This window comes from Montipora foliosa, chromosome 13, assembly GCF_036669935.1.
Source record: "Montipora foliosa isolate CH-2021 chromosome 13, ASM3666993v2, whole genome shotgun sequence".
Taxonomy (NCBI): domain Eukaryota; kingdom Metazoa; phylum Cnidaria; class Anthozoa; order Scleractinia; family Acroporidae; genus Montipora; species Montipora foliosa.
The window spans coordinates 20,753,252-20,778,449 of NC_090881.1; the positions used below are offsets into that span (position 1 = coordinate 20,753,252).

Below are 25,198 nucleotides of genomic sequence, written 5' to 3' on the forward strand. Positions count from 1 at the left end.
GATCATGCAAGGTGAAAAACGGGAGACATCGACCCAAACTTGCAACGAAACAATGTTGCGCGCCAAGTTGGGGGTTTTTGTATCTCGTATTTCGCCGCCTTAAGGTGGCGAGTCACACGAACCTATTGCAAAGTGTAACAATTGAGCACTTCCGTTAAAAGAAAAGTTGAACAAATAATTGCACAAGGTAATAGCGCCTTAAATGTAGATTATTAGCGTTGTTATGCGCCGAAGTGATATAGAGAAGTGCCTGCGATGGAATTAACACGTGAGGTGAACGTAAATACTGTAGTCTCTTGCCTCGTGCGTTCTTTCCCTCGGGCGTAAAAGGTAACGCGCTACAGACAACAGCATGCTTTCGCGCGCGTACGAAACGAATCAACACAAAAGATAAATTGCAAAAACACAGTAAACTTTTTCATTCATTTTCAACTTCTTGTGAACAATTTTTAAATTATTTACACGTTCGAAACTAAGATTTATATTATAGCACACTCTAAATGTTTCAAATAATATTTTCGTTATAAATTAAACATATTACAATAGCCCATTTTACAGTTGTTTGCTCTGCGACCTAGCCTATGAATGGCTGCGAGGTTGCCGGTGACCTTGCATTGATACAGCCCCGACTGCTTTTATCATGCAAATTGTGTTGTTGTAATTCTAATTAGTCCGTATTAACATTACAAAAGCACGGAGGTTTGTATCAAAATAGGGTCACCGGCAGCCTCGCTTCCATTCGTAGGCCAGGCCACTTAGCTAGAATGGTCTATTCAAACAGAGTCGTGGTTCTCGCAAATTTTCGCTTTAGTGCTGTAAACATGTTGCGTGAGGTGGTTCTGACTTGTGTCTGTGGATGAAATTATTATTCAAATGAAAGCTACTGGGCTTTACTTTCCGCTGGAGCTGTTCACTTTGCTGTTCTGGGTGGATCAAACCATATTTTTTCTGTCTGTTCTTTGAATGAAATAGTCATTGGGATGCCGGCATTAAATGAAAGCAAATAAGCAGCACTTTCGCGCAGTACCGCGGTCCTTCCAGTAAATTTTGTCATAAAAAAAAGCTTGCAAAATGTGACTTAAATATCAATATAGTCCTCGAAAGAGTTCAGAGGTTCTTTAAAGAAGCGAAGAACAACCACGTGACGTAATTGCCGACAAAGTGGGAATCTGCCAGTACGTAAATATCACCTATTTGTAAAAACTGTCTGCTCGAATAAAGCTCTAAACGACGAATCTCTCATCAACCGCGATAAACAGTCACGCGACACAACCCATCACGTCAGTGCATTGGCCTGTTGCTATTAGCACATTGCACTAGGGGTGTATGTGCCAGCCTCGCTCCCTTGACCACAATCTGTTGTTCGGAAATCCTCGACCCCTTCGAAGTTCTTTTCCCTGGAGACGATACGATACCCCCTGGGGTAGAGTATCGATACGGTATTTTGTCTTCAGGTATCGCGTGGTAGTCTTGGGAGAACACAGGTGAAGAATATCGAAACGCATTCGGAGGCTCGTTGTCGTAAATTGATACCGGTCGATTGTCATACACCGACAAGGGCCGATGTTCAGAGTTCGTGGGAAGTTCTCGCCTTTGCACTTTCATACGGATTTCCTCGCCGCCAGTCGAAGCTCTGCGATGACTGGGTCTAGGAGGATACTCCACTTTAGTACTAAACACAGTTTGATCGGAAGTTATTCGCTGGATTGAGGACAGCACCGGATGTCGATTGGTATGTGAGATGTTTTCTCCTGAGGACGACGTCCGTTCACGCGCAGGTTGATGAGTAAAGGAGATAGTGACGGGCTGATGTAACGGTGTCTTGATGTCATTGGAACCTTCATACCGTTTTACTGCGGCGTGTACACGCCAGTTTTTCACAGGAAGAGTTGGCTTCTCATCTGGAACCTTACTAAGATTCTCCGCACTCCGAGCGTGTCGTACACCTTCCAAGCGGTCATTCGGAGGCCGGGACTCACGCGCGATAGTAAAGTAAGTCCCTTGATTCGTTTCTTTAGTCTTTGTTACTGGTTCTTGAGCATCAAAGCTCTTTCCCTTGTTAAAAAAGCCCTTCCACTTTCCACTTTTTCCATTCACGGACCCATCCATAGTTTTTGTCCTGGCTGGAACTTCAATTGATGACCGATAAACAGGAGACTGGGGCCTTTGTGGTGCATCCGCTGGCTTTGAGCCAACATGCTGCACCTTCGGTCTCGCTGGAGTGGTCTGAGCTCGTGCCCGTGCTTCCTCTAAGGAGATCAATTTGGTTGGCGGAGAAATGGACAGAGAAGCTATTCTCCGCCCGATGGAAGGAGTGCCGGCGATATCTGTGAAAAGTAGTAAAATTTTGTCAGTGTAAAGCTAGGATAGGAGAAGAAATATTGAATATCCAACGTAACATAATGATATAGTAATGCACACACATTATTCCAAAATGGCCGCCATTTTAGCATTCTTTTGTCTCTTCGCAAATTGGCCTCTTTGGCCTCGCTTTCAAACGTAAAATTCAAAAGAATATTTAACCTCGAACGAGGCTAAAATGGCGGCCATTTTCGAATAGGGTGAATTGTCCATTAGTTTCCGGGCCTTAAAGGATTGGTACACGAACCACTTTTTGGTGCTGTCAGGGGATACATTGCAACATTCAAACTGGCACGAGACCTAGCTGACCATGCTCAAACAATTCAACTAAACGAAAACAGATAGCTCTCTAAAGAATGCGAAGGAGTTAGAGGGACCCGGGTGGTGGGTAGAGCGGTATTTTTCCCCCGTTTAACAGCATCACTTTTAGCGCTCTTCCCACTAGGCGCCGCAGCTATGCTAGTGCTATTACTGGCACAAGCCATCAAAGAGGACGGTAAAACTTTGTTGCATGCGATGTGCTTTCGCAGCCAGTTCAAGACCTGAGTCATTCCGTGTTAAGTCGAACCGAAAACAATATCAAGACCAATGGCGTAAGCTCCAACGAGTCACGTGAAGCTCAAAACTAGGATATCTGAAGTAGTCATCAGATAGGCATACGTCCGACTACTCTTCGGAAGCAATTCGCTTTTTTCCGAACACACCCGATTAATAACGGAAATAATCTTAAGATTACTTCACAAATGAGAATTTGAAACATATTTGGAGACCCGAAAACAAGCTTATGTCCAATCATAGGTCAATGCAAAAACGTGTCACGGTGACTAAGGTGGTAACCTTATCAATAAACTCATCATTAGCTGATACGAATGTTTAGTGTAATAATACGATAAAACGCCTCACCGAGATCAGCGTCAACCTTCTGTTGCAACTCCCGAGACCCAGTCGAGTATCGCGGGTTCGCCACAATCACTGCTGATGCTGCGTGTTGGTCGAAAAATACGTGCACATTCCTTATAAGGTATTCAATGATGACCGCTTGCACGTTGACCTGGAGAAGGGCGATACCACCACTGTCCATAGCCATTGGCCGCAAGAGGTTTGGTGACCATACTATCGCAAGGTTCTTTGCGTGCATGCCGGTTTGAGGCGAAAACGAAGCCACACGTGACAAGTGACGTAAGAGGTACTCAAGGGTCCTGTAGTGAGGGGGAGGAAGTTGCTGTACCACGTGATGCACAGCAATTTGGCGCTCTGATTCGTCAGGGATCTGGATAGCGGCCTGAGAATTTCAAACAAGAGACTGGTTGAGTAAACTTTCAACATTACGTAGAGTGAACTGTAAGTTCGCGTTCTACTGGAATCAGCCATTGGTTATTGTTTGAAGATTTGTCAAACCCATTTTGTTCGAAGCGCGGTAGCTCCTGGGAAGAGTTTTCACAAGAGTTCTCCGCGTGCGTCAACAACAGCTAGAGACTGGTGCGGTCGGCTTTAACAAATCAGCAACTTGAAAGACGACAGAGGTCGCAACGTATGCTGTTTGAACCCATTCATCCCTAAGGCGGAGCCCATTGATGAGTAAAATCGTCTGGGGTTAGACAGTAAGTTATGTTAATAGGACTGAGTGGAGTCCAATTCGGTCTGTAATCATACGAGTAATAACAAAATCGGACGACCACGCAGCGGGAGTCCGATTTGTTTATCATTACAAGTATGATCACAGACCCAATTGGACAAGACGAAGTCCTCTTACCGATTAATCATAAATATTACAATTTCCGAGAAAAGAAGAAGAGCCAAGTTATGAAAGAAAGGGAAAATTTGCATTAAAAGAACGGAAAAAGGAGGCGTAAATTGTCACTGTCGCTCTTGACGAAAGAAAGCCCCAATTTAGGAGTCTGTACAATGTTTCTACGGTGATTGAAACCAAGGTTTTGATTGGTTGACTTAAACTGCAACTTTGAATGTGATTGGTTGATTGAACTGTCCGATAACAACCGAAAAATCAACTTGAAAAACCTGGCCAACCTTACCAACCTCACATGGTTTAAAAGGACGGGAATCAGTCCCACAAAGTTTCACATCCTATGAAACGTAACGTGTTAAGGTACATCTAATTTAACGTCGGTAGTGCCTCCTAGGAAGCCAATGGTGCGCTCATTTTACCCCCCTCTTTCCATCAGTGCTCTGTTTTAAGAGTATTTAAAGCTACTTAAGCTACACTGAAAGGAAAGAAGTCGAAACAAGGATGTCAGATCAGGGGATCGAACGGGACCTCTTGCACCAAGGCTGCGCACTAACCCAATGTGCCACCCTTGCTCCTTAAAAATAAACTTCTGTTAAATCTTAGTTAGCAGTTAACTGAGATTTGAAGACAGAAAAGCATGAATTGGAGGAAGAAATTAGTTAATAAACCTGGTTACACTTACCACAAACTTGTCATAAAGATGATAAGTTAGCAGAGGATTAGGAAGTTCTCTGAAGAAAAAGCATAGAACAACGATTTTGGCTCAGGCATTTACTACTATTACTTGCATGAGGCTGGTTTCCAACAGTAACGTAAGCCAAACCCAAGTTAAGTACTTTGGCCAATCAGAACAAAAGCAGACAATCGAATGAGCCACTCAAAACGCATCGTTTAAATGTGCAACCGCAGTAAAGAGCGGGAAAAAGCTCTTGCAATTTTTATTGGCGGAAGTTTGACAGTCACTCTCCAATCATAGCACTGTCAAACTATAGCAATGCTTACGGTGAAATTACTTTGAATGGCCACTTTAAAACCCAGATAGCATTCGCACTGTCTCAAAAGTTATGAGATTAAGTGTGTGACAAAATTAATTGAAAATAGCTCCTTGGTACATTATTTTCAAATACATACGTGAACCCAACTTGGAATCAACGCCAGTTTAAGTCGTAGATATAATATAGGCACAAGACCTGTATTACGATTTACAATTGCGAGTGTCAAACGATCCACTTTAAATCCAATACTATTTTTACTACCATCAAGTACTAATAAATTTTGGTTAAGGCAACTGATATACGACACTAGAAGCAATACAAGAGGGTCTTCTATGCACAGAAAAAAAAGGTCAATAAAGTCGAGTGCGCTTTTTAACGCTTTTTAATTGTCAATCGGTCTCTTAAAAAGTCTCTTTCCAGCAGTTTGTTTTCCTTCTTAGCGGGCCATTCTCTAGCTCGCTTCAGCACTTTTCCAAGCGAGTCCGACTATGATTCGTTTTGGTGATTACAACTTGAATTTTAAAAGAAAGACGTCGTACTTTTAACTTCATGAAACCTTACCTGAAATACATCTTAAGCAATGAGCTTATGCAGTGGATGTCGCGGAGATAGCAGTCTTTCAGAAGATCTGGTGCTTCTTCCCCGTCAAAAGCAAATCTGGAAATATTGAAATTCAATAGACCAATTTCGATATATTAAAATTCAGTCCTAAACAAAAGGCATCATCTCGAGGCTCTGGGAAATAAACTCATACAAATCCTTAGATTTATTCCCCAGAGCCTCGAGATGATGTCTTTTGTTTAGGACTGAATTTTAATATATCGAAATTGGTCTATTCAATAGCAAAGATCACTTGTCTGGGTTCATTAATTATTTATATAAAACAGAAAAATACTGTATATTTTAGTCTCCACACATCTTTTGACTTTTTTAATTGCTTTAGTGGGTGCTTTCCAGTTGCGAAATTGGTGTAAGAAATTTGCTTGCCCGAGCATGAAATCTACTTGTCCCAGAGGGCCGGACGGGGGTTTTGTTGAGCGCTGGACTCGACATATCACTAGCAATGGCTTAGGTCGTGTTCTAATGGGATCAACCAGGTTGAAGCGGTTGAGGTTTCCCTATAGAACACTTTTCCAACCGATAACTCCTGGGAATAGTCATTACCAGACTTTTCCGCGTTGACAAGTTGAGGGTAAACAACATGGCTGGAGCCTAAACGCAAGCAGTCGCTGCCCATGCTTTTTCAACATAGCTTGATGCTGGTTGATTTTCCCAAAAGAACACGAAAAACCCCACGCAACCCAACCTAAAACGGTTGATCCCAATATAGAACACGACTGTAGCCGGTGTCGTTCTTGGTATGAGCACTAGACGTTACGGGGTGACCTTACCTGAGCTTTTGAATGTTAGATGACATGCCCGACAAACGATAAATTCCATCCACAATCCCATGGGACTCGATGACTTCAGCACACTTTGTTAAGACCGCAGGAACTGCAAGATAGGACAAATTTCGGCACTGAATTTAAAACGATGAACGAGAGATAGGCGTCTTGCTTAAAGCGCGGGCAAGGGAAACGAACTATAAAGAAAAAACGTAAGAGAGTTCTCCTTACCATCTTGGTTGTTGGTTTTTGCCAAATGCTCGCCCAAGTCGCATCCAAATGTTCGTTCCCTGCGGAAAAAAACGAGTAAGGGTAGAAAAAGAATAAAAGTCTTTTTTTTTGCTAATAACGATGAATTAGGTTGTGTGTTTGCCGATGGTGACTCGGGAACACTCGGAAAACATACGAGTGTCCCGAACTGGAGTAACTTGCCATTGACAGTTTGTACGCTCTACCACTGGTAACAGGGACACCAGGATGTATAATTGTAAAAGCTGGTGTCACAAGTCTGAATCGCAACTGCTTAGTGAAGAGACTATAATGCGGAGAGAAACATATTATTCTGGCTTGAACGGGATTTGAACACAAAGGATAAGTTTACATAATACCGACACCAAAGCGATACCGACATCGATACCGATACCTAAGCGATACCGTTGCAGTGCTTTCAAGACAACTGGACAAGTAGCTCAAATCAAATTGTATCTTTTAGACACAATATAACTAAGCTATTTATAGTTAGGACTTATCTATTAATAGTTTATCGTATTTGCTCTGTTCTGACAAGTCCTTGGACTTACGTCAATGTACACCTATATCTGTATTATGCTTATGACATATTCAAAGCTAGATGATAATACATCTTTATCGAAATTCATGTCTCAAGAACACGTTGCGTTTAAAAGGGTTGATCCCAGCAGAACAAAGAGCAACTAGGTAGTATCGTTTCATTCAAATGGAACTCACTTTAGGATGCCGCTTTGCATAAGTCTTGCCTTGGAGGGGCGAGATGACAAAAACAACCTCAGAAAACTAACGATCTTCCCTCGCTTCTTGGCAACTGTAATGAAGGAAAAACATCCAAAAATTGAGGCCAAAGGACAAAGAAAAAAAATCTAAACGCCGATCGGTTGGTTCAGTTGGTTGAGAATCGGATGACCGTGCGGGATATCACAGCTGATATTACACCTGATATGCTGAAACTTTAGAGGGTTATTAAAGTAAAGGTGCTCTTTCTCTTTCTGTTATCAGTTTTTAATTTTAATTTACTTGAATTTTCGGCCGCCATTTTGGAGAAGGGTCTATTGCTTGTCTAAATAACAAAGAAAGTCTAACGAAGGGGTTGGTTTCTAAAGAAACTGTGGTGCTGCGTCGGTGGAGAGTAAACGAGTTTGTAAAGGTAAAAGAACCCTTTCATTCCCAAGATCGAAACTTTCATTTTCCTAACTAGTACCATAGACTTCTTTGTGAGAATTTGGTGTTATATCAAGACAACACCTGTTGAGCTGATAATTATCTTCATTCTCAGTACCTGTCTGACTGACATTTCACTGAAAATGTGAGGAAAATGTACATGCTGATCACTTCTGTCAAAGGGTTAACCACCCAAAGAGAGCGTTAGCCCTTCCTTAGACCGATACTGATTCTTTCTTGGATATTTGTCCCTCGATTATTTTAACAATATTGGAACAGCGGGGGCAACATAAAAAGACTGAAATGAATGATGCGTAACCTCAACGACAACAATTCACCACCGCTCTGTTTATTTACCTCCGCCGACTCGCCGATTGTATTACCGGCGCCGGAAACTTGGTGTACCGTCAAAAACAGAAATCTACCAATCAATCGGGAACCGACAATCGCAAAACGCAAGGTAAGATTTTCGAATTGCTTTTTTTTTCACTTTCCAATTTCGCGGGCCCCACTATCTTGAATAATTGTAAAGTATTACGGTTTCCCCATGGTTCTACTGACAAAGAAGAACCGTCACACGCTACAACTGTAAATTCGAGATAGCAGTTGCTTGAAAAATTGAAAACGGAAATAAGCAATTCTGAAATTTATTTATTTATTTATTTATTTTGGTTACACTCTCTTTGAAAAATATGTAAACAAATTTGAATGTGAACATGGTTTCTCGTGGTTTAGAATTATTGTTTCGTTGGATTGGAGGTTGCCTTAATTAAGGGGAAGGATTTGTATGTGGGTGTTCCCGTGGGATCAAATCCCGTCCTGGCCACAAAGTGGCTGTGCCATCGGAGGTCCCGCCGATACGCTTATTTGAAAGGTTCCAGCTCACAAAAACGATACCGCAAAACGCAATATCCACGAATTGCATCGAGTTTCCTGGCGGGTAAAAGGAGCAGAATGTGCTTCCTTAAAAAAAGGTTAAAAAATCAAACATACCTGGCGTCATATGTGGGGAGGCCGCAGTAACGGGAAGGGGCGTATTACCATCCGTCTTGTCACCTATGACTTCCACGCACTGACTGGGAAAAAATCCAACCTAAATAGATGGCAACGCGGTTAGAATTGATCAGCGAAAAGACAATGATGACGGACAGAACCCATCCGGAGTGTGCCTGGAGGACTTGACGTTGGCAACTTTTCAAACAGGTCTGCTGTAAAAGATTTACCTCTACGCTCTTGAGACTTAAAACAGTTGCAACAGAGTGTTTTCACTCACGTGATCAGTAACCTTGTTTTTCCACCGAAGCAAAAGAAAACGTTTGCATGATAATAGAGCTCAATTCCCAGAGGATTAGTTGGGGAAACCAACATGGTCGCCATTCCTTTGTTTTGGGAAACTAACGGGGCCGCCGTGACGTCACGTGAAAACAATACGGTTTTGAAAATAAACGAACGAAATACCCAATCAATGTGCAAAACACTTATGAGAAACACTGCCGGCGTCTGCCGACAAGGCACTGACAAATCTTCAAACGGGCGCCGACAATTCCTCGCTGATGAGAATAGAGTGTTTTCGCTCATGTGACCAGCAGCCATATTTGCATACAAAAACAAAAGGAAGAATTTTCATAAAAATAGTTTTAATATTTCACTTCTCAACATGGTTGCCTTAACGTCATGTCAAAACACTATATAAAAAGACATTTCCTCTTCTAAACCAACTCTTGGCGCAAGCGCATAAGGCTTTGTATGAAAATAGAGATCACTCGCTTTTCACCAAGGTGGCCCTGGTTCGATTCCCGGACTCAACGCCAAATGTGGGTTGAGTTTGTTGCTTCTGTGCTCTGCTCCGCGAGGTTTTTCTCCTGGTATTCTGACTTTTCGCTTTCCTCAAAACTTTACTTTTGATTCAAGTTGTTCAATTTCATTTGCATTGTCCTCAAGTAATGGTTCAGTGATTTCTCATTCGATTGGCACTTGAAGTTAGATTCATTGCTCTAATTTAGAATTTATTTAGGTGGTCTTTCGAAAACCACATGTCATAAAAACACTTCCTCCGATTTTAGACAAGAGAATGGAGAGGAACCGCCTTGCTTCAAAATTTTTTGACACTAGTTTCCATTGAACTTAACTATGCACACAGATGGACGACTCAAACTATGCTATTCAAAGAATCTATGCTAAGATCGGTTGTTATGGAATATATGTCAAGGCTGAAAAACTGCAAAGTGTCCGTTCAAAGATAAGTTACTTGTTTTGAACAATTACCGCCTCTTATTTACGTGATTCGCATAATTGAAACTATTTAGATAGTTTTCGAGTCTTGAAGTAAGCCGAGCGCAAAACCTGGGCGGTTTATTTGTTTATTTATTTCCTTTTGTGGAAAAACAGATTCAAAACCGAAATATTAGAAGACATAAAAGTGTGGATTTTACTAAAGAGCAAAATTAAAGGATTGGCTTTCTTATAGACACAAACTGCCGTAAAATTAGTTCAGAAGAAACAATTCTAAGGATCGGTTGTTATAAACAGTGTACAGTACACTCAGACTGGAAAGTAGTGTACTTGGCTGATAAACTAGAAACAGAAAAAAAATGAGTGTTAAAGGGAGCTATATGTCACACAAAATAGTTTAATTTCAGGACACTCAAAATGCCCAAAAAGTAGAATGAAACATTGCAATAAGCACTTAAAACTGTTGAATAACATGAAACAAATACAGCAAAAGGAAAGAGAAGCATGGATGGACACAAATGGACAAGATTGAAGCGGATTGCATTTGGGTAATCTTTAAAAAAATTCGGCCCGACGTTTTTCAAGTTTATTACAAATCGCCTGGATAAAGGAGGGTTTTTGCTCAGAATCATCTTGTTTGTGATATAACTATCATTTTATCAGTACAAGAATTCCACATTACCATTTAAGTTTTAAACACGTGAGTAAATAAAGATTTCCCTTAAATACCCTAAAATAACGTCACTGACATAGCCCCTTTAAGGTTAGAATGCTCATCGCAGTTAAACGAGAAACGTCAGCAGTTAACAAGAGCAAAAAGTAAATACCGGCTTGAACAAGACTCTAACACTATCAACTGCATTATAAGTCATCACGGAGCTGGTCAATTACGAGTTTGTATTCTACCCGTAAGAGGCGATTAGATGAACAACTGTTTTGTCAGAGAGGGTAAGAGGGTAAATATGTGGCCATGACGTGGAGCGCTGTGTGTCTATGTTGGCTCGTAACAAACCGTTTTCTAACATTTCTGACGTGGAATTCTATATTAATAAACTTGATATTCACCAACTAATAAGTAGCAATGCAAGCAAAGTGGCTAAAGAGGATGACAAAGAATGTCGTAAACAACCCTGACAAAACAATCCCAATATTTTTAATCTCATAACTCCAAAACCACTTCATAGGAACAAATTCATAAAAAAGCTCAGTCTTCCGACGTAATTTCTGCCAGATAATGGGAAAAAGGAAAAGTTAGAGAATTTATTTGCAAGTATACCTCAAATCCTTGCTTTCCTCTCCACCACAAGCTTTCATCCACCGGGGGCATATCAATCACTGATATAATACTGCCGACCTGTAAGGCAAAAAATACGATTATTTTTTTGTAATATTAGGGCCGTTTATACGAGAGAAAATAAGCCGCAGCTTACTCTGGCCGCGGCGTACAAAATACGCGAAAGGAACTATTTATACGAGTATAAACTCCCAGGCCAGGATAAGCCACGGCTTGAGAAAGCCATGAACGTAGATTTTGTACCATTTATACGGGGTGTTCGCGTCTTATGCAAGCCGCGGCCGCAGCCATTCTCTCGTATAAACGGCCCTAATCATTGTAATGAGTCAACATCAAAGGAACAAAACTCGTGCCATTTGCTATTCAGAAACGGTGCACAGAAAACCTGATTAGGCCCCGAGATAAACTCTACCGCCGTTAAGTTACAGGTTTTATTTGCATTTTTGTATAAAAATATCACAAAGCACTGCCCGCAGTTATCAAAAGCTAGTCGAGGCGAGCAGACTTACAAATATATTCCAGATAAAAAGACATTTACGAGAGCAAAGATTTAAGTTCATAAATCGAAGGTTACAAATATATAACTCTACGCATTCCCATAAATAATAAGCTGGTTTTGGAATACAATTAGTTCAGTGGAGAACAGATTAACACTATCACCGTTTAACACTGATAAATAATAAAACATTAAAGTCGCTTTCCTTAATAATTTACTCGAAACGTTACTTTTGTTAAATACCACCCTGACTAATGTAAGTTCCTTACTTTACTTTCAAATGAGATTTAAAAGATGGGCGTTATCTCACCAGATAGGACAATCAACCCGAGCTTTAGGTGTCGACAAACCGATGTCTTGTCTCTGATTACACAACTTGGTGAATGAATCGCGATAAATCCTTTCTTTCGCTTTAGTCTCCCAAGTTTCATACCAATAGCACAATGTGCACCAAGCCGAATAAACAGATTCTTACGTCATACAAGTCAGACGCAAACACGCGTAATAATTACGAAAAATTGCGAAAGCGAGCTTCTGATAATTATAGTTTAGGAAAACAAGATACTCTCCCGCTGAGTTCTTCAAAGTAAACCAAGCGTCTTTTGGTTTCAAAAGATTTTTGATTTTGTTGTTTTCCTACGTAGCTATCTTGAATGTTCTAATCGTGATGGCCAAAAGGTAAATTCGATAAAACATAACAAGCGTTAGAGAGATAACGAAGGCCTCCGGGCAAAAGCAAGCTGCATGACTTAAGCGTGGTTTTCGGTTTTTGGTGTTTGAGGTAAATTGTCGTCGATTTACGCCAGATTCAGTGTACTGTCGTTTGGGTTACGGGATGAAAGTAAAAAAAAAAAGAGGAACATGTTATGGCTCCTTTTGCAGATACCGGAGCACAGATTACGTGAAACAAAAGAAACAAAAGACAGAAAACAAAACAACTCCAAATAAAGTCTAGTCCCAAGTGACCAAAAATACAATGCTTTCCGGTACATGCAGAAAGACCCCATTTTATGTTGTTATTCAACTCTTGGAAAAGATTTCTGCGCAGCGGATGGTTGTGAATTGCGCGTGTGGTATCACTTCGCCTCCTCACCCCTACTATCAGGATGCAATAGTTTAGCGGTGTTGCTTGTTCTACCTTTGCTCCACCCCCCACCAAAGGGTCACATGTGGTAACTGGAATCAGAAACCCATAACGGTTGAAACTTGTAACGCGCGTTCACAGCTTCCGAATATTCAGTGCGAACTGCTTGGTTGAATGTTTCAGTGCTAAGTACCATATTTGGAAACCCCCCGCTCTTGTTCCAAATATGGTACTTAGCAAATTGAATATTCAGAAGCTTGTTTCCCAGCACAAAAGGGGCCGTTACACGTTTCAAGCCTTATGGGTTTCTGCTGTAATCTAGTCCATCGTGATATCAGTTTGGCAGGACCCTAGTCAAGTGGTCACCTCCTATCGTAGGTGGAATGGTGAAAAATCCAGTTATTCGAAATCCCTTCGAATATCAACAATGATACTGCAGTTAAAAATTTTCCTTCTGCGAGGTTCAACAACAAAATCTGTCCAATCTCAAGGAATAATACAATAATCAAATCCCTTATCACACGTAATCCAGGAACGAAAGTAGGGCAAAATCACCAAAAATCTCTCGGGTCTTCAACAACAAAATAAACCATGGCATCCAGAGATCGGGTTGAACTCCTTTTTGTATAAACAACTGAAAGCGTCAAACGTTACTACAAATGTTCCTCAGACTTTTTTATTCGTCAAATTTTACACAAACCAAAAACCTATAGCAATTTGCTGCCCCCGTTTATCGCCTCATTTTCTATTGATCACCTAACCACCACATTTGTCAGTAACACCTTATTTTGGTCTTTTGCGACCAGCAATTAGTTTCTTGGTACAACTAACAATAAGAGGTTCCAAAACTTACCTCTAATGAAATTTCGTCCACGGATTGTGCAGTGTATCGTTTGATCACGTGAGCGGCTGCTATTCCTGGTACGTTGATTGGTGATTCGTCCGTCAATAACATGTGGTTTCCATGGTTATCAAGCTGAGAACAAAGAAGTTGCAAGGAGAAAATCACGAGAGAAATCGCTTTGGGCAATGGCTCATCTTGTTGTCTTTTCACTTGGCTTGCTACAGTTTTCCGAAGAAAAAGATCAAGATTTTGAGATCTGTGAAATTAAAGCAACAGGATTTCTCTTCTGGAATGTTTGTCACTGCAATTGAAGTAACCCTGATTTAACCCTGGTCGTACGGCTACGTTTTTAGAAAAAGGCCTTTGAAATGTCTAGTTTCCAGTTCCCCCTCCAGGAGCCCGGTCACCATATTCAGCATTTTCCCCTGATTTGCAGTTATTTGTTTAGTAAAACCACATTTTGCATCACTTGCAGTGACTAACACTTAAGAAGAGACATCCTGTTGCTTTAATTTCACAGATTTCAACATTTTGAACTTTTTCTTCGAAAAACTACAGTAAGCCACTTAAGTGACAACATTTAACGGTTATCGTGAATGCCCCACCTGTTGGTATCGGATTGCCGTGTACGAAGTGGTTGATTCAACTCCGGCTGGTCAAACATACCTCAGGATTTATAATAACTGATAATGATAATGATTATTAGTATCACCCAACGAGTGGACTGGTGAAAATGCTGCATTTTGATTGGATACGCTACCAGGACTATTAGTAATAGTCCTCGAGTAGCGAAAAGCGTGACGCTTTCTTTCGTTATATTCCCAAATAAATATTTCTTCAACTTGCATTTGCTAACTTCATTATTGCCTTTTCTGTCCGACTAGTTGGGTGATACAAAAACAATTAGACCCTTCGCCCTCAAGGGCCACGAGTCATAGCCCTTGCGGGCTACGGGTCTAATTGTTAAATAAAGTCACAAGCTTATCTAGAAGTGTACAAGCCCCTCACCAATTGGGGAGAGTGTAAATCAAACCAAATCGCATGAAATTAAAGCAGATCATATCAAATGTTGCTTTTTGGATGAGAGGGGAAAACCAGAATGCCGAAAAGAAAAAAACCTCTCAGAGCATAAATTGACACACTCAACCCACTTATGAGGTTGAGTCCGGGAATCGAACTTGGGCCACATTGGTGGAGAGCATTTGCTCTCACCACTACACCAACTCTGCCCTAAATTTGGAACGCATCACAAAATTTGCGAGCTGTTGTCATGACATCTGCAAATGGTCAGAATACGATACGATACGATACACTACAATTTCAAGGTATTTTTTAAAGGGCGATAAAGCGTTGGCCACCGTTCCACAACACTTGTCTGCGACGTCGAATAACTCGAGCACTGTTCAGAAGAATTGGATTGTGGTGGTGGTGGTGCTAGTAATCAGAGCTGAGGTCAGCTGTGAATTTTACTGGTTCGTCAATTACATGATTGTGAATTAAAGGCTGCAACTTGCAGCATAAGTCGTCTCGAAAAAGACGGTCAGACAAAAATTTAAAACGCATTTCAATATAAATAGGAAGTGCTCTACACCATTCTCGTCATCGTCGCCGTGATTGTAGTCATCATTGTCCGCATAGAGGTCGTCTTCATCGTCATCATCGTTGTTGTCGTCGTCATCATCGTCATCGTCATCATCGTCGTCGTCGTCGTCATTGACATTTTGTCGTCATCATCATCATCGTCGTCATCGTGATTGTTGTCGTCATCGTCATCGTCGTCGTCGTCGCCGTCGTCGTCGTTGTTGTCGTCGTCGTCGTCATCGTCATCGTCATCGTCATCGTCATCGTCATCGTCATCGTCATCGTCATCGTCATCATCGTCATAATAATCGGTATCACAATCACGATCTCACCTCAAACCAGTTCAGGACAGCACTGCAGTTCATAGCATCGTCAGCTAACTGAGAGAGTCGAAGCAAATACTCTTGAAGAATTCTGCGACATTCCTGTAGGGAGAAGCATTTAATCAAATCACGAAAATGGCAAACAAGAGAATTAGCCCATATTAAAAATACCATAAATGATAATACTCTTTTGGTTTGTCCCTCCCAAATTTTGCATGAGTGTTGTTTCCTGTTTCTCTTGGGACTGTTGTAATTCCCAAGAGGAAATAAAATCAATGCTTATGCAAAATTTTGAAGGGAAAAAGAATGAATATTATGGTAGTTTTGATATTAGCTAATAGGGAAACCTTTTAAACAGGAAAAAAAAAACACTGGCACGCTATAAAGTGAACCAAGTTCAGGATTGCAAAGTTATGAGAAGCACAACACAAAGTTTCACTCCAAACGTGAATTACTCATTTGCAAGAGCAGGCGTAGGGTTAGAAAAAGATATCGGATTAGCGTTTTTGTCCACTTCAGAAGTAGGCTAAGGGGACAATAGGCCGAGTTCGATATGGCTACGAGGCCTTGTGGTCATATTTTACGGCTCAGTTCCGTTTTCTTTGTCTCACAAGTCTAAAGGGAAATTTCTAAAAAAACCAAAATTCAAATTTAACCATAAAGCTTCGCAGTCATATGTGAATATTGATATCTCAATCGTGGCCTATTTGTGATTCGTTATCGTGCAATAGGGACCAATTTGGATACATTAAAATTCAGTCATCATCCCGAGGCTCTGGGAAATAAAGGTAAGGATTTGGGTCGTGTCCTACCTCATTGAACGGGCTTCAGGATTGGCCAAAAAAACAATAAAACCAAGGCTGCTGCCTAAGAAAATTTTAAAGGGGCCCTCAGAGATAAACGCTGAGAACTTAGGAGCCCAACATATGAAGTGAAAGGTGTTGCTGTGAAAAATTAAGGCGCCCAGAGCTATTCTTTGGGAGCCCCAGGCTACCGGGCTCCTGTTAGGCAACAGCCTTGAAAACGAACAAAGATAACAATGGACTTAGCACAGAAAACGATAGGAAGTACGACACTACACAACAAATGAAATATAGTGTTCAACAAGAGGTACGAACCTACTGAAGGATTTGGTCGAGTTTATTCCCCAAAGCCTCGATATGATGCCTTTTATTTACGACTGAATTTAATACAACGAAATTGGGCTATTCTGGAGATGTCTAAACAACATTTGATCACATGACCTCTCGGTTGCTACTAAATAAGTGTGAATATATTCTAAAGCGATCGGACCATATTCCACATGTGGCTGAGAGAGCATTTGGATTTGACTAGCCAGCATGTTTCCCTCGGAATTCGGTAGAATTAAGTGCAAAGTAAAGCTTACATGGCTTCTGAGAAATTCCTCGGTATCCTGCAAGCGAGCAAGTGACTTGAGTTTGCTGTGAAATCTGTCAAAGAGGCACCTGTAACAAAATACAGAAAAAAAATATTCTTAGCTCTGTAAATTTACGATTCAGTGACTTCGGGTGTACTCGGAAAAATCCAAGTGTTTCTAAGAAGAGTCGAAGCTATGACCAAAAAGAAAACAAGTTTGGATGGTCTTCCACTGAGCTAACCTTAGTTGATTGGCTTAAAAATCTCGCGCCTTTTACAGGTTTTCCCGCGCTAAGCGCAGGCTGTTTGTATGATTGGTCCCTTTGACTGATTGCGTTTGTTGTTATCGGCCAATGAAAATCTGTTTTTGATTTTACGACTCTCAATGAGAAAACACTACATATTCTATATTGATTCGAGTTTCGATGATTCTAAGTCACAAGGCAATCAATTGCTTACTGTGGAAATGTGAAGAAATCGTATCCCACAGCACGTAGTTACCAAACACGATATTGATTTTGTTTCGTTTTAGCGTAAGAAATTCACCGCAAAAGCATAAGTATATGTCAAAAAATATGGGGTTTTAAAACCAGTAATTATCATTTTACATCAGGTACAAGTATTTATTCTTTAACAAGTATTTATTCTTTATGTTGTGTAAATGGAAATTCGACAACACCGTTACGAGTAAAACCGTTCTTTTCAAAGACTCCAAGTTTGAAGTATTATCACTTTGAAAATAATTTCAGTCACATAAAACGTATAATAATTGATTAAAAAATTCTGCACTCGATCAGATTTAAAAGGGAGACCACGGAGAACTTTCAAATGACCGAAACCACTCATCCACAATGTTTACACCGAAGAGACCGCGTATAATTAACAAAAACGATCACATATTTACTCGCTAACAAAACGGCGGTAACGAAATTTTAAGATACCCATGGCACAGCTACAATTCGATTCGTCGAGTAAAGTTACCCTCAATGACAGGGTTTGCATTGCGACCTCACTGATTCGATTTATTCAGCTATGCATAAAAAAATTCTTCATGGCAATCATTTAACGATAAATTTCCGAAATCACTGAATCACCGAATGTGTACCCAGATTTAGCAACACCTCGGCTACGGACTTGATTTGGAACAGTTGCAGTTATTCTGCTTTTTGAGATGGATGAATTTGTTACCTACAAATAAGGCCTCAACTTAAAGAAGTTTCCGTTAAAATATGCCAGAATAAAACATTACCTGACTGGATTCAAACCTTTCTTTTCCAACTATGAACAAAATTACAAATTGTAGCCAAAAGAGCTATAAACCCCTTGGCCAGAACTGGTGTGGTTAACAGTGTCGAGCATTCTAACCGCTACCCAACGTAATTTCATAAGTCGCTTGGCAGTGTAATACTTTGCACTTTTTTCACATCGCGTGTCAAGTTGCACCAAATCATAGCAAAGTCCATAAATTTAACACATATCAACTCTTGCTGAAACCTGTTGCCAAATGGGTTTGACACAAACTATGGTAAGGTATGTTATACCAGATGACTCCTTCAACAACTTGTTCGGCAGTAACGTAAAAAGACGTATAGCACAGCAAGATGTCATGCCACCATTCAGCCTGTATGTTCGATCACAAATTGAGAAAAGTTGCCAAGAAAACCGGTCATTTTCCCGAAAGTCTTTTCACTACCCTGACTCAAAACAGAGAGCAAGTTACAGAACTTTGATAAAGTTAGTTTTCGCTTTAAAGACTTAGCGACTACGTCGTCAAAACTCGACAAGAATAAAAAAAACAAGGACTTTATAATAAATTTTAACTTACCGGTGGAGTTCTCGGTCGAGAAGTCGAAAGTTATCGATGGTTCGCGTCAAAACCCACGATTTTCCACAACAAATGACATTCACCTGGGATAAGAGTGAAAAATTAGGTGTTTAAACTCCGTTTTACCAAAAAAACTGCACATCAACAAGACAATTTACTACTCAAAGCGGCAGGAACATTAAAGGTGCATTGGCGGCTAAAGGACGTTTGATATTGCATCTTGAATCACTCGAGCAAAAGAGACATTTTCTTTTCACAAAGAAAACAAAACAATTAATCGCGATTTTACGAAAGCAAGACATTCGTTCGATTGTTTGTGGGTTATTGTCTCAGTAGGCAATAAGTGCGAATATTAAGCCTAATACAAGTGTTCTTAAGACCCCAATGTGACACGCGATTATTGAATATCTAATGAAGCGTTTTACTGCGCTACGTATCAATCAAGGAGTTTAATCTCAAATTGATATTTAACCGTTCAACTCATCGAAACTCCTTCAACATTTTGCAAACTCAGCTTATTCTTACTATAATGTCAAATGATTTTACGAGTTTATTTTGTGAAATAACAAATGCAACTAATTCGTTTTGTTGCCGAATGAGACAGTTTTCGTCGCGTGATTTTCTCGATTGAAAGGTTAAATGTGACGTCATGAAATCAGAGACCCGAAACAATCGAGTAGCCACAACCCGTAGGCTCGTTTCGAAGCCGTTCTGTGAGTGGTTTATGTACTAATCAGATAAGGAAATAAAATTGCGGGGGAGGGGGTGGGGGAGGGGGGCAGAACTCGCACAGCTTCAATACTCTGCCTCCACCTTGCAAAATGCACAACGGTCTCTCCTTTCCGTGAAAAGGCAAACGGCGTAATACTAGTCGAAAGAACATGAAAATTCTACTTTCTCTCTCTGTGTGTTTTAAAAAGTTGCTCGAGATCTGTAGACAACAGACAAGAAATGTCGAAATTGAGAGAAGTGATCCCCGCACTTAGCTGGACAACTTAAGCAAATGTCTCTTCTTCAGTCAAACAGCTTGGGTTCGAATCCCGTTGAACCACCTGAATTTTTCAGGTTTCGATAAAAAGTGACAATTGATTCTTTTGTTTTTGGAAAAAAAATCAGCTTAACGTTTGTCCGATGCCGTATTAAACCTTATTACCGTATTAAACCTTATGATCTGTCTTATATGTTGGTTAGACAAAAACTCTTAATGCAAAACATTCTTTTGAATCAAAAGTTTCCGAATAAAGCAAGGTAACAGGTTTTTTTCGAGTTCACTTTCGTCCCTTTCAAAGCAAATCCAAATGCTAACTGTATGAGCATATTTATACGAGTCAAACTTAAGTTTCGTAAGGAAGGTTTTGCGCTTGGACTTCCTTTGACAAAAAAAAGCGCACTCGGAAACGGTCGCACCGTTTCTGCCAGAATTCATCCTTTGTTCCAATCCTTCTACTCGTCAAGCCAAGGTTACAAGAGACATTGGGGGCCCGTTTCTCGAAAGTCCCGAAACTTTACAGGCCATTTTCGGGTGCCACAATTCCCTTTGTTTCTTAAGAACGGAGAGGATTTAAGTCGTCAAACTTGACGGACAAGTTTCTTTTAGTTAGCTTGAAAACATGTTAAAAGATCGGCTTTTCAAAACAAGCGGTTGGCAGTTTCACAAATGGCTTTTCGGGTCCGAAACGTTTTCGGGACTTTCGAGAAATGGGCCCCAGCAGGAACTTTAAGATCTACGACGCGGTTGTCAACGACAACGCCACAAGACAACAATATCATTGTATGGTTAAAAGGGGAAAAAATAATCGTGCTGCACGTGTGGCACGCGTTTTAGCACATTTTTGCGGTGTTGTTGTTGTACACAACACCAAATTTGAGGTTTTGACGACAACGCGAGCTTACAAATGTGAATCTTTCATGAAACCGCTAGTACCGTTTTATTTTTAGGATACTTCGCTAATATCAACGACGTAAACTGACGACATGGAATAATCGCGAAAGACTTGAAAAAGATATTGCAGAGTTATATTTTGAGGTGACGTTTTCGTTGCCATCGTAGATCGTAAACTTCCCTACTTTCACCTTAACAAAGACGCCCGTCTCCAACACGACAAGTTCCTCGCAGCTGTGCGTCCTCCTATGCTTAGCACCCGCTAAAACAATTTCTTCTCTCTGATTCTTGGTTGAGTGACTAAATTGTCCGAGCATGCTACTACTGGCCAGCTTAATCACTTACAGCTTTGGTTTTTCACGACACTGGTGTTCATTGGTTCATTCAGTTGCCTTTGAATGCTCTGGTTGGTCAGATTCTAAAACCATTTTGGTTTAACTTTTGATACGCTCAACCTGTGACAATAGGGAGCTTAATGCCTCCTCTTAAAAGCGAGTTTTAGTGCGAAGTTTTCGTGATGGTAATTGTTTCTGCTTTCCACATGAATGAAAACTAATTTTCATAAGAAAAAATTCGCACTTAGACTCGCTTTGAAGAGGAGGCAAACATGAATCGACGCGACGTTTTTAAGCTATGGACGAAAACCGGAAGGGAACATTTTGCATATCCGGACAGCAGTCCCTCCAAGTCTTTTAAACTGATCGTCTCTAATAGAGGAAAAGATACTTAGCAACATAAAGGTGATGGTTAACAATGAATACATCTAACTTCCGGTTGCCGTTCGTGACTCATTAAGCTCCCTATTGGCCACTTTGAGGTTGGGTGGGAGACAGAGTCGAGAGTCTTATTGAATTGCACTGTGGGACTGTTTTGGCGACGAGCCACTGTTCATGCAGTCGTTAGCTCTGCAAAGCAAAAAGATTTTCGTATACTCTTGTACAATAACACTTAACATTGGGTTAAATCTTTGTAACTTAAGTTGTTAGTAAAAACGGCGAATGTACCACGATCTCGCTGTCCTTTTGACCACTGTTTTCCGGACAATTTTGCATCTTGGCAAACGAGCCATCGTTTTGAAATTGCCATTATACAATATTCTGGTGGTTTAGGAAGCTCACTTCCTGGCTCCAGTTGTTCAAACGATGGATAGCGCTACCCGTCGGATAAATCATTATCCACTGGATAACTCAATTGGTTTTGCTAGTGTTTATCCGCTGGATAGCGCTATCCATCGTTTCAACAACTGGGGCCTGGTATATCGCTTTCTTGCAACTTGAATTCTTGTTCCACGCAGGCAATGATAAAAATGCGTCCCCTAAAGCAGTCCCACAATGCAACTCAACAAGGTTCTTGACCCTGTTTCCCGCGCAACCTCAAAATGGCCAATTAGTGTCCTTACTCACCAGTATGACGCCTTCCTCATCAGTTCCATTATTGTATCGTTTTTCCCCGCCATTACCTTCGTAGAGACAAAACTGTGGAAAAAAATGGAATCTTTTCAAATGACAATTACGAAATAAACGACTCCTCCCACAAACGTTTTCACTTTGTGGGTTGAGGCAAGGAAGGCGGCTATTTGAAATTTGCGTTTTTGTAATCACTGCTATCTCGCTGCAGTTGTGCAATGTAAATAAAACTTCACTTAACCGGGATGAAAAAATCAAAGAGAATGGACAATTCACTGTGATGGGCTGGAATTCAACACAAAATCTTAACATGATTATTTCACGTTGTTGTTAGGCAAGAAAATAGCGACCATAAGTGTGGAGTACCAGTTTACGGTTCCGAACACGCGCATTGCGTTCGAAGGTCTAGTTTTTCAAGTGCACATGCAATCTCGACCCCAGAGCTCAGACCTCTTTTGCGCATGACTGAGGGAGAGAAGAGCTCTGGGGCCCCCTTGAAACAAAGTGTCTTCGCATTGGTTTTCGTGAAGAACAATAAAAAGCATCTCTGATTGGTGCATTCATGTTAGCACGAGGAGTAAGCAGGTGCCGTAAGGTTCAAATAGGCAGTTTTTGGCTATAAGAACGCTACGGCGCGTGTTCTCCTACACAGACTTTCCAAGTTTTCTCGGGTTATGCGCAGACATAAGATCCGAGGCTGTGCATGGTGACGAGAATAGCGCACATGCTTAAGGACAAAAAACATATACTCTTATTCAGATCAGGGCTTTCAGCAAACAAAGCGGCTGTGGACATGACTTTGCTCGGCTGCTTTCAACATCTCAACTGGCTGGAATTTTTTTAAATACAAAGATTGATAAAAAATACGGTTTTGTCCTTTTTTTTACCTGTCTTGTGTTCATTTGTCAAAATGTCACAATTTCATACGCTGCGTTCAACCCAGAACGAATTGCCCCATAACGCATTTCGAAAAGAATTGCGCTCTATAAAAGAGCAGATGAAATGTTTCAATGTTGCGTGTTTTGCTACGGCGGCCAAGAAAAGATCTCGGTCGATCGCTGATTATTTTTCCAGCTGAGAAAAGGTCAAGATGTGAGTGCATTTTTCTGTGTCAAGTTAATGAATTAATCTTCTTGTGGATATTGGTATCAAATCATGAAATTGTCTAGAGATTGTGTGATTTAACTGTGGATAAAGAACACTACTTTGGGCTTCAGAATGCAGGAAAACACATTTCTGTAACCTAAGAATTTCAAAATTTTCTGGGGGAGCATGCCCCCCAGACAACCCTAGTAAGGAAGGCCCTTCCCACTACTTTACCCGGGTGTTAATAATATAATAATAATATTATTGCTTATAGCGCGCAAATTAACATTCGAATATGATCAAATGCGCGTTACACCTAAGATACCTGAAAACTAGTATAAACAAAATGCTATAAGAAAAACTATGTACATCATATAAAAGCTAAAATACATCATAAAAACTAATTACACCGTATTAAAAATAAGATAATGAGCAATTAAATTAGGTAAAATTAACAAAAAGCCGTGCGAAACAAAAAAGTCTTACCCCATATTGATGCCCCCTGCTTCAAACCTCAATGAAACCCCTGTATTCTTATCGAGTTTTTTAAATGTGCATGTTCAGAGCACTTGACACTTACTCCTATTCTAAACCTAAAACAAACTTAATATTTAATCACAAGACAAATGGCAATCACTAGTAAAATGAAATAAAGTAAATATGCCGTTCTTACTCGTATTCTAATCGACTTTTTAAGTGTACATGGTCAGATCGAAAAACAAGTACTCGCACGCTTAAAGAGTTTTTTAAGTGCGTGTGCTGAGAACGTAATCATATTTCAATCGAATTCTTTAAGTGCACCCTTGTTTAGAACGAAAAACACATTCTCGTATTCTGATGGAGTTTTTTAAAGGGCACAGTCCGAACGAAAACCATGTTCTCGTATTCCGATCGCGTGGTCATGCTCAGGAAATAAAAACTGCATGTACTCGTATTCCAATCGACCTTTTTAGCGTGCATGCTCAGAGTATGGTGAACACGTCGATGAGGCTTCCGCTAGTTTAACAAAAGCACATTTACAAATGTGAAAAGGGGCTAAGCTAGTTTAACATACCTTGACTTCTTTGCCGAGATCAACAAAGTCGTAGTGAAAATGAGGCATGTCCTCGACTCTTGGAAAACGAGAATTTCCAGTAGAACGTCTAAAACGAAAATAATAACAATATTACATTCGTCGTCGTTATGATGCGGGCCTTCCTACTTCACTTATAGGAATAATTCTCCTCAAAAAATTATCACAAACACCTTTAAACAAGAAAAGGAGTGAAAATCGAGAAAACAACCTTTTCTCGATGCTGATGCAGGAACGAAACACTCGCAAAAAAACCGTGTGCTACTTTGCAGGAATCGAAGCTATGACCTTCCCATAACTAGTTCGAAAGTTCTACTAATCAGCTACAGGAGACTCCTGAGGGCCAGTATACTACGCAAAGAACTGCAAAACGTTTTATTAAGTATGTTATTCTAGACAAGAACATCGAACTTACCGCATGTTTCTAGTGAACTGCTATAGTTTCTCTTAAGAGCTATTGCTTTATTGGGCCTTTTAACAAGAATATTATTTGCTAGTTCTGAAGTTCAAATTCCAATGTTAAGGCTTTCACTTTTCACTGCTGTCAATCAATTTAGCATCAAATGGGTTAACAGGTCACATCACAGTGACATCAATTGTTTTGATCGGTTACCGCTTTAACCACTTTACCGGTTTCTGTTTTCAATGGTTCAACCATAACAATAATACTTATTATTGTCAGTCCCAACACGTTTATCAGGAACGAAAAGTGAAATTGCTTCTTGAAAGTTAAACTTCTAGACTTCCCATATCCTTAAAAGGTGAGGCACAGTAATTTTTTGATAAATATCAGTT

The 25,198-nt window shown here is 40.4% G+C and overlaps 1 protein-coding gene across 2 annotated transcripts in view; it reads right to left on the minus strand.

Annotated features, from left to right (window-relative positions):
• Positions 1–391: 391 nt before the first annotated feature.
• The window catches only part of LOC137981492 (rho GTPase-activating protein 32-like), a 31,255-nt gene continuing 6,448 nt past the window's right edge, over positions 392–25,198 (minus strand). The window contains exons 1-16 of one of the 2 annotated variants that reach the window (XM_068828578.1): positions 24,819–24,867; positions 24,386–24,473; positions 22,243–22,314; positions 18,958–19,040; positions 17,143–17,221; positions 15,765–15,857; positions 13,861–13,983; positions 11,410–11,487; positions 8,895–8,994; positions 7,455–7,548; positions 6,720–6,778; positions 6,495–6,597; positions 5,665–5,760; positions 4,791–4,839; positions 3,265–3,643; positions 392–2,327 (exon numbers count right to left, since the gene is read on the minus strand). In XM_068828578.1, coding sequence (XP_068684679.1) covers positions 1,282–2,327; positions 3,265–3,643; positions 4,791–4,839; positions 5,665–5,760; positions 6,495–6,597; positions 6,720–6,778; positions 7,455–7,548; positions 8,895–8,994; positions 11,410–11,487; positions 13,861–13,983; positions 15,765–15,857; positions 17,143–17,221; positions 18,958–19,040; positions 22,243–22,314; positions 24,386–24,473; positions 24,819–24,823 — 2,547 coding nt within the window. In that variant the 5' untranslated portion in view covers positions 24,824–24,867 and the 3' untranslated portion in view covers positions 392–1,281. Of the gene's footprint in view, positions 2,328–3,264; positions 3,644–4,790; positions 4,840–5,664; positions 5,761–6,494; positions 6,598–6,719; positions 6,779–7,454; positions 7,549–8,894; positions 8,995–11,409; positions 11,488–13,860; positions 13,984–15,764; positions 15,858–17,142; positions 17,222–18,957; positions 19,041–22,242; positions 22,315–24,385; positions 24,474–24,818; positions 24,868–25,198 lie in introns of those variants that run through there. The other variant, XM_068828577.1, reaches the window with a different exon arrangement.